Raw genomic sequence first — 10277 nt, forward strand, 5'->3', positions numbered from 1 at the left:
GACCTCCAGTGGGTGAATGCTACAGTATTGACAATGTCCTCTCTCTGAAGAGGTGATCCACACTCACACTGGTGACTGATGATTGTCCAACAAGAAGGAAGAACAGCCATGGTACAAACACACAGTATGATGTGTTATGATCGTAGTGGAACAATGACTAGGTGATTCCTTTAAGAACTTATCCCCAAAGACCACACATTAACATCGACCAAGAAGAGCCTTCGATTTTGTCATCTTCTATATATAAAAAAAAAAGATATATACCTGTCTTGATGCATAACACTTCGTATATATTTAATCGCCCTGTAACCAATGACAAATAAAGTATCATATCTCTTTAATTTAAGTTTTTTATTTTATTTGTAATGTTTGTCTGGTTTTCTCTCTATTGCACAAAACCCATAAAAAAAACCATTTACGGTATTTTCCCATAGCCAGTAAGAACTATAAAAGCGTTGATATAGCGCATTAGTATCGAACCACGTTTAATTTATAGATTTTCAATTGGTTCCTTCATAATTAATCTCACACATTTACGATATTGTCAAGTAAAGTGAGTGCCTTCTTTTTGCCCTCATGTGGACAGAATATGCATTACCCCTTTGCAGAGCATAGTGGGTAAGGAGTGCGGGGGAAAAAAACTCGCACTTCATTTCTAATTAATTCACTATTTTAGATACAATTTACACGGAATCCGAATGCACATTGTTAGCTAATATTACGGCGAGGTGGCTCATTCATTTACCTGTTCGCTTGACGCTCTCTCTTGTGTCACTGTCCCCCAATCCACGCAACTATCCCTTGGTCTAGCCTTTACCAGAGGTACCAAACATTTTCCGTCCATAGCCTAAAGTCAACGAGCAGCGGTTCATTTCTTATTCGAAACCCGAACAGCTTGTGTTCCTCAAGCTTCTGAAGACCAATGTATCATTATGCAATGCACAACAACGGCGAAAGGCAGTACCCTATAAGGAGCCTACGACCACCACAGTGCTCAGCACAAACCTGTCCGCGGTGGCACCCTTTTCTGTTGGATTGAAGAGTTTTATTAAGAAGGCTATACCAGACGGATAATCACTATACATTGATTTAACATTACCTTTACAATTAAAATTTTCACTGAAATTACAGAATAAATATATATGCACATTTTTCTTCAAATCTTTGTGAGAGAGAAAACATTAAAAGTGCCTCCTACAAAGCCGCGTTAGTGGTGATGATGGTAATCCAGAAGCGATGCGTCTTAAGAAAGTGCGTGGGGATCCCAGAAAACCTTGAGCGTCATCATACAGGAATATTCACAAATGTCTAGCATCCACGGGTGGGCACGTCCATGAGAAGCACCCGATATCGATAGTAGTCCTCTTTGATAATAATCATATTAATAATATATAAAATTAAATAGAACACTGAACTGTAAATGCGTTGCAGTATCTCTATTAATACGTGAGTGATAGTTCGGAGCCAATCCCTCGCTCCTGCAGTGGGGCGAGTGCATGCAGCAAACTGCAATTCATTTCGTTTTTTAAATGTATTTATTTATTGTTAATCGTTATTCATTTCCTACAAACCTCGTGTGCACGGCCTCCGGGTATTTGTACATCCACGTGAAATATATGGGAGACAGATACACGGCCACGGAGACGTCCAGCTCCTCTGCGCCGCGCATTTGGTAACTCCACCTTCAGAGCGCGCTACATCGGGCTCGTTTTGATGGAATTAAATTTCGGATGTTTAGATTTCCCGGTGCCTCTTCCTCCTTGCATTCTTTCTTTCATTCTTTCTCCTGGGCATATAGACCTATCTGTTTCGTAGAAAAATAACGGTTATTAACGTTGCTGGCTACTCTGAAAAAAGGCACTTCATTGAAACATCTGAGAATGCCCTCTCCTCCAAAGCGATTTTGGGGGGAAAGAACTTGTAATACAATATTTCATTTTATAACATGCTGATTTTTTAGGTACATTTTTGTATTTTTCGTTCAGTGGTTTTGTTTTGGGGTATGGTAAAAAAGTGAATATGTGTTTGTGTTTCGTAGGCCTATTGTATTATATTTGTACGTGTGGGGGAGATGTTAGAATCGATATGATTTCTCCAGGACTTCGAGGTAATCCGGCTTGGTTTGGAGTTTGGCCCGTAACTCGAGGTAATCGCTTTGGGAGGGGTCTGGGTAACAACCTTTCCCCGCTGTGAAGAGCAACGTCTCCTTCAGCCTCGCGTCCTGCTGCAAGTCTGGATACTGCATACCGGGAGGGTGTGCGTGCGCTACGTGCATGTCCTTTAGTTTGGGTACCGTCCCATACAGACAGTCTACGAACCCGACGGTCGGTGTGGGTCTCTGGCTGTCTATGACAGTTGGGCAGAGCCCGCCGTTCTCGTGAAACCCAGATAGATCCGCGGTAGCGTGATTCACCGTCACGATGGTGTTGAGCTGAGAGTTGGACACAGCCAGGGTCCACTCTCTCTCTTTCTCGAGCAGGGTTCTATAGTTACTGTTGTTCTCCTTCGTTTCAGAAAACTGCCCCCCCTCCTCCTCCGCTATCTCCCCTTCTCTGGGCTTATAAATGGGGTTGTTACACATCTGAGTGACTGGATGGGGGATGTAGTCATAGACATGACCGTGCGCGTGGCCAGTGTGAGAGTGTGTGTGTACACCTGACGGCTTTTCCGGCGTACTGGCACCGCCCCCGGTGGTCTGCCTGGGCGGGTCCTCGAATATCCGACACTGCATCTGGATGCCCGTGAGGTCCACTTCAGAGCGCTTCCGGAAGGGGAGTTTCTTCCTCCGCCTAAGGACGAAGACAAACAGGCCCGCTGCCACGAACACAGCTGAGATGAAGAGGATGAGGAGGCTGAGGATGAGAACAGAGAGCGGCACGGCCCCCCTCCCCCTGGCCTCTCCCAGGCCCAGGCTCCCTGTGGTCAGGTCCCCCCCGCTAGGGAGCAGGGCAGGGGAGGGGCCGGACTGGTACTTCAGCTCGGGGCAGATGACCTCGGGGTCCAGCGAACGCAGGTCTTTGCCGAAGGCGAACTCTGGGGTCTTGCAGATGACGTCACCCACCACAATGACAGAGGACAGCTTCTCCATCCAGTTTTTGAGGGGGATGATTTCACATGAGCAGTCCCAGGGGTTCTGGTGAAGGTCTATCTGGACGATGGAGTCCAAGTGTTCGAGGACGCCGCGCACGGGCAAAGACAGGAAGTAGTTGTTGCGCAAGTTCAGGCGGGCCAGGCTCGTGCCAGCGAAGGTGTCAGTGGGGAGGGAGCGGAGGAGGTTGTCATTGAGGAACACCAGCTGCAGGCTTGGCATGAGAGAGAAGGAGGCTGGCTGAATTTCACGTATGACGTTGTACTCAAAATAAAGATAGCTCAAAGTCTGCAGACCTCTGAACATGCCTGGAGTCAGCCTCTCTATGTCGTTGCCGTTGAGATATAAACTCTTCAGATTGGGCAGGTTGATAAACGCACCCTCCTGGACGTAGGATATCCGGTTGTTCCCAAGGTGTAGTAAATCCAAACTGGAGAAGTTCCAAAAATCCGATCGGTAGATTTTCTGAATGAGGTTCCCGCTCAGGTATAGTTTCTTAGCGTTGAGGGGCCTTGGCAGGAGTTCGGAGATGTTGTGGAACGCCTTCTCCTTACAGTTCACCGTCAGCCCCAGATCGTTGATGTGCAGGTTGCAGGTACATCCAGCGGGGCAGACGATGGGGATGGGGGGTCGGGTCTGGTAGCCAGCCACGGGGGGCTGGTTGAGGCCTGGGTAGATGGGCCGTGGGGTAGGGGGGTTCTTGGTGGGTCTGGGACGCTTGGTGGGCTTGACGTGTCTCTCTTTGTACTCCACGGACGAGGCGGTGTTGTGGAAGGAGGAGAGCATGGACGAGGGCTTGGTGGGCCAGGTGTTCTCGTTGTTGAACGGTACCCTGGGGATCCCCAGCTTGGCTTCGATCTCAGCGTCAGAGAGCAGCGGGCAGAGCTCACTCCTTTTAATCTCCCGCAGGTCTTTTCCATGGAAGTGGAAGGGATACTCGCACGTGATCTCGCCCACCAGTGCCGTGTACGGGATCCTCTCCAGCCAGGTTTTCAGCTGCACTATCTCACACGCACAGTTCCAGGGGTTCTCCTCAAGCTGTATCTCCATCAGGCTCCGCCCCACGTACTCCAGCGTGCCCTTATAAGGTAACGTCTTTAACCGGTTGCCCCTCAGGTCCAGATGAGTCAGCGACACCGACCTAAACAGGTAGCTGGGCAGCACCGGTATCAGATTGTCATTTAGAATAAGCACTCTGAGCTTGTGGAGGTGCCGGAAAGCTCCGCTTTCGATGCGTTTGATCACGTTGTAGTCCGCCTGCAGATATTCCAAGCTCTCCAGTCCCAGAAACGTGTCGTTTCGGAACACCTCAAGCTTGTTCTCATGCAGGAAAAGCCGTTTGAGAATTCCCAATCCATTAAAAGCCCCTGCGTGAATGTCTTGCAAGGCATTGTTCCCCAGGTTGAGGGACAGGGCATTGTTGAGATGCAGGAAACTGTTGAAGTAAAGCTTCCGCATTGAATTCCTCTGCAGGTTGAGTTTGAAGGGCCGGGTCCATATCTGGGAGATCTGGCTGACGTTTGTAAATCCTTTGCTGTCGCAGTGGACGTGGAAGACGCCCTCCTTGACCTCGCAGTAGCAGGGCTCAAAGCAGGGCTCGTCGATCTCCTCCGAGTCCTCCAGCAGAGGGATTGGGGTGGTCCATCCCAGGGCTATGGTGCTCAGCAAGGTAACCCACAGCATCCTCGCTGACACCCGGGATGAAGTTATGGCTCTTCACGGCCACTTCACAGCACTGCAACGGTAGAGGAGGGGGGGGGGGGGGTGCAGTGGGGTGGGGGAGGGGGGATGGGGAGTGAGAGGGGGAGAGAGATGAAGCAAAAGAGAGAGAGAGAAGGAGAGAGGGAGAGTTGCAAACAGTGGCGCACACACATACACAATCGTGAATAGCAGGCAGGATAGAGAAAGGGAGAAGTAGAAGGAGGGAGAGGGAGGTGAAGAAGAGAGAGAGGAGGGAGCATTAGTTGCTGTCTCAACCTGGGGCAAAGGGAATTCATGTTTTGACATTGAAGGTTTCAATGTTGCATACTCATAGTGATAGTTCCATGTGTACACCGATGTTACAACATATTTAACAATGCTAACAAATCTAAACTCTAAATGGACCCTTAATGTCTCTGTAGACGGCAACCACCATCCATTACCGGTGATGTGCCGGTAAGGTCGTAATGAATCGGGCTCGGATATGCTTATTGCAATTCATAAATGAATGCAACAGCGAGTGGATGGTAAGGGTGGCTAGGAGAGGAGCTCTCTGTATGCATTACATAACGGTTTACCAACCTCCATAAATGAAAATCAGAGACCGGTAGTTAGGCTTAGAGTTCGATGTAAAAATGAATGACAGTGCAGATTCATCATTCCCCTTTTGCGAGTCATACCATCGTTAACAGTGACAACGGACGGAGTCAGATCTGTCTAGGGGCTCGAGGCACGGGCTCCTGAGGACGAGAGGACATTTTGGAGAGGACGTCCTGAGCGCGTTAGGATCGAATCCCCTGGTTTCCATCTATATATGTTTCATACGTTTCATATGATTGGCAGTGGGAATATTCTAGTCTGTTACCAAAATAAACAAAAAGCATGAACCGTTCAGAGATTCCGTGAAAATAGGATGATAATGTTTCAGGCGGCAATAAACAAATTACAAATACTGAAAACAATGAAATGGAACCCCCAAGTAACAGATTGGTGGCTGATATGGATGAAAGCCATACCGGAAAAAAGAAACACGGTCTGCGAGCGTTGCTTTTCCCAAGCGGTTCATCGTGACTATAGTGCGGGTCTGATCTAAACTGATGGAGTGCCACTCGTTCTCACTGCTTTTTTTGGATGCTAAAATAATCCCATAGAATGAAAAGTAGTAGTCATGTTAGCAATGACTCACGAAACAATTTCTTTCACGATCACAGGGTTGAGAATAGAAAGTGTCTGCGCGCACAAGCGCACCGACACACACACTGTGCAATGAATGGCGCACATTGTATGTTTTGTTTCTTGCCTTGGCTCCACTGCTTGGCTTCATACAAACACACACAGAGACACACACAAACACACAAACATAGGCTGCACACACACATTTACTGGCTATACACAGAGCTATGTCGCTGTCCCTGCTAAAGGGTTGCTGAATATCCAAACGCGCGAAAGACACACAGGCGCTCTCGGTCGCTGTCCATCGATTTGGTGGTGCTGAATAAAAAGATTCCCAGACGCACGGCAAACAGCAACGGGGAGAAGCTGGAAGAATCCCACCGCGTAAAAGCAGATAGAGACAGATCTCAGGGTATTTTACCCGCTTTTCTATCCACGTCCCATAGCCGGAGCCTGGAGGTAAAAATGCTGTAACCAACACGATCCCGGGAATATCTGGCGAGATACCTACTCTGTTTAACGGGATCCAACTTCACATCTCCTGTGTGTGCGGTAGTGCCCGTGTGGTAAGGGCGGCGGGCAGTGCTGGATGACGTCCGTTAGCGGGCTATGGGTATATGCAGGAAACGCACAGGAAAGAAGCAGAGAAAGAAAAAGAAAGAGAGAGAGGTTTAGATATGCCTTGGAATGAATGTCACATCCCAGTCAACAAAACTGCACAACTAGCAGGAACACTGCAGAGAAATAAACTGTTATCTACAAACGTAGGCTATATCCTACTGGCAACATGATATGCTAGAATTAAAACAAAAAGTCACATGATCGAATGTATTGGCAGAAGAATAAGCGAGAAGGTAGGTTGAAAAAATACATGCCAAGCATACTGCAGATTCGTCGTGACAGCGGGGCGAAACCGTTGAAAAAGGAAACAAATGCTTATTGATCAGGTCTGGATTCCTGTTACTCGGTCTCATCGCAAAGAATCGTTCTCGTTCCTTCATTAGTCCAGGGTCACTTCCAAGCACACGGTATAAACACACACACACACACACACTAACACACTGCTCACCTTAGTTCCACACCGCTATTGAAGAGCATCAGGAAAAAAAGCGACTAGTTTAAGAATTGTTGGATCTCTCCCTCTCGCTTATCTTTCTCTCTCTCTCTCTCTCTCTCTCTCTCTCTCTCTCTCTCTCTCTCTCTCTCTCTCTCTCTCTCTCTCTCTCTCTCTCTCTCTCTCTCACTTCACTCTCTCTCTCTCTCTCTTTCTCTCTCTGCACTCTGAGGCAAAAGAGAGCGGAGAAAATAAGACGTGATTGGAATGCAACGCAATGCTCTCTCTCTCTCCTTCTCTCTCGTCAGCTTTGCTTAAAATGCAGGTCCTTCGGTTGTCCGCTTCCCCCAGGGCGCACGCTCAACAGTGTAGCCGGGCGAAACTGCACCCCTCTCTCTTTATAATAGCATGTCTGTCCGATGCAGCAGTCTTCTGTGGATCATAGCGAGGAGTCTTCAATCTGCTGTCTCCTATTCATACGTCACTGGAAGTAGCTTTAGGAGAAAGAGGGGAGTGATGCAGTCATGGCGAGAAGATGAGAGAAGAGGGGGAGAGACGGTGGGGACGCTTGCGTTAGTTCTGGCCGGTGTCGGCGGTGCTGAGAGGAGGAGAGGAAGAGGAGGACGAGGAGCGCGCTGTCGCAACGGGGGCGCGCTTCGGGGAAAGAAGAGAGGGGCGCGTGCGAGCTTGCGGGGCGGGTGGTTTTGCTTCTTCTCGTCAGGCAACAGACCTGTGGGTGACAGGCAGCACGAGAAAGAGGGCAGGATGCCCGGGATGCTACAATTTCTTTCAATTTGCCTTCCGCCCTCCATGTCTCTGTCGCTTTATGAGTGAAACACACCTAATTAGGTTGATAATGTTTTTACTTTTTACCTATTTATATGGAAACAACTGCACTCAAAACTGTGAGGTTTAGGGTTGATTGACCCGTGACTCCGCACGGTATTGATTCTTTCAATCTGTCTGCACCAGTCAACGATTCGCAGGCGGCAAAAGCGCTTCTTCGCTCCACCCGCGTGTCTTCCCGCGTGCCTTCTCCAGTGGGCAACAGCTCAACGTGCGAGTCAGGACAGAATCGTGGTCTGCTGGACAATTTCAATCAACAAATGGCACGCGTGAATCCTCCATTATCCTATTTTATCTAGACATCAAAATTGTTATTAAAACGAGAACTGAATGTCCCATATAATTTGATAAATACATGTCCCTTTCGTGTTTTGATCAAAATAGTTTTGTATTCAATTTACTTTCTGAGCTGGATTAAAACCAGGAGCCTGTTTCTAACCTCTTTTGTATAAAATGTATGGAGTTCTGCTATTGTTTTCCTCACAGTCCACCAATCTGAGTCAGTGTGGGCTGAGATGAGCACTAGTATGATTCAGGTATTTTATTTTTGATTGCTCGGCAGTATCGTGCCATGCCCTTGGCGACACAAAATCTGTGACAAGGCTCGTGTCCCAGATTCCAGTATCCCAAAATAACACTGCATGACACACACACACACGCACAACGACACACGCACACAAAGACCCATACACAGACACACACGTACGTACACAGTCACACACACACACAACTAACAAACACATTTAACCCACACACGTGTTCAGGCAAGCAAGGGAAACATAATCACACTCAAACCTTTCTGGTCTGTTGCCCTTTATTACACACTCATCTCTTTCATACAGACAGACAGACAGACAGACACACACACACACACACACACACACACACACACACACACACACACACACACACACACACACACACTCACACACTTCAGAGCAGAGAGGGTTAGAAGAGAGTGAAGCAGATGGTAGGCTGTAAGGGTGTCTGTCATGCTCTTCATGAAAAGCCATCATTCACTCCCCAGCCTGTCAACCCAACACAAGACAGTCACTGTACTTAGCCCCTCTCTCTCTCTCTCTCTCTCTCTCTCTCTCTCTCTCTCTCTCTCTCTCTCTCTCTCTCTCTCTCTCACACACACACACACACACACACAGACACACACACACACACACACACACACACACATTGTTGCATCTGAAACCACTCTCTCTACTATTGTGGATTTTAATTCATCTGACAGTCATCTTTATATTCTTCTCAGTCCTCCATTGCCCAGCACTTAATGGACATGAAGGCCATGGTGTACCAACTTGGCTACTACCAAACTTAACCTACCGAACCCATTTACATTCTGAAGAGTCCTTCACTGAAACAACACACACAAGCCTCAAATAACCTGAACAGGAAGAACTGGTTGAAGGTAACGTTGAAGTACAGTTCAAGTTGCAAAAGTATTTTCAAACTTTTTTTCTCTCACTGCCCCAGTACGTACGCACGCACACAGACACACACACTCACTCACGCAGACACACATACCACACACAAACACACATACCACACATACCACACACACAAAGACATTCTCTGTCTCCCTCACCACCTGTCTCTGCCTTTCACATCAGGTGTCCTCAGACTTGGCCAGCTATGGAAGTGGAGGGACGTGAAGTGGAGAGCCGCAACTTTAAGTGCTTTCCATGCTCCTGTCCCACCCCTCCCCCAGCCCCCCCCCCCCCGCCCCAATCCCGAGAGCACTGGGGTAGATGGGGGTGCGGGATTGGGGGGGTCTGTATGTCTCCCTCTGGAAGTGACGTCTGTGTCTGTGTCTTTGAGGGCCGCCAGTCATTCACTCACTCAGGAGAGACAGTGCGCTGAATGAGTCAGGAAGTGTGCGTGTCTGTGTGTGCGTGTGTGTGTGTGTGTGGGGGGGGGGGGGGGCAAACAGAAAAAACACAGACAATAAGATGTTGACAGGTACACTCAGATGTTGATGCACACACACATGTATTGACTGAGACAGTCACAAATACGGAGCGAGTCATTTGTAAACTACATTTGTATTATTGTGTATTTTCATTGGCCAAAGTAACAGTTTTATCTCTTTACTTTACATGAAGGTTGTTCCTCATCAAAGTCCTTGCAGAGAATGATAGAGGACAGCAGCGCCTCTACTGGTGAGAATGAGAAACACACCCTCCCTCCAGACAAAATCATTCTAGTTTGATTGCAACACGGATTAACTCTATTCTAACGTGCATCTCATAGCATTTGTCTTTTTCATTACACTCCATGAAGTGATAATATTAAATGTCACCACTTCATCAGTACCTTTCTGTGGACTCAAATACTGTGTAGACGGCAAAGAGCCGACACAGGAAATAGCCTAATGTTGGGAGAAAATTCTGAGACCAAACT

General features: G+C 47.9%; 1 protein-coding gene across 1 annotated transcript; it reads right to left on the reverse strand.

Moving 5' to 3' along the window:
* Positions 1-1954: 1954 nt before the first annotated feature.
* Positions 1955-4771, reverse strand: slitrk3a (SLIT and NTRK-like family, member 3a). Its single transcript, XM_067246571.1, has one exon. The coding sequence runs from the start codon at positions 4769-4771 to the stop codon at positions 2075-2077; it is 2697 nt and encodes an 898-aa protein (XP_067102672.1). The 3' UTR covers positions 1955-2074.
* Positions 4772-10277: the final 5506 nt, after the last annotated feature.

The sequence above is a fragment of the Osmerus mordax genome, chromosome 11, assembly GCF_038355195.1.
Source record: "Osmerus mordax isolate fOsmMor3 chromosome 11, fOsmMor3.pri, whole genome shotgun sequence".
NCBI lineage: Eukaryota > Metazoa > Chordata > Actinopteri > Osmeriformes > Osmeridae > Osmerus > Osmerus mordax.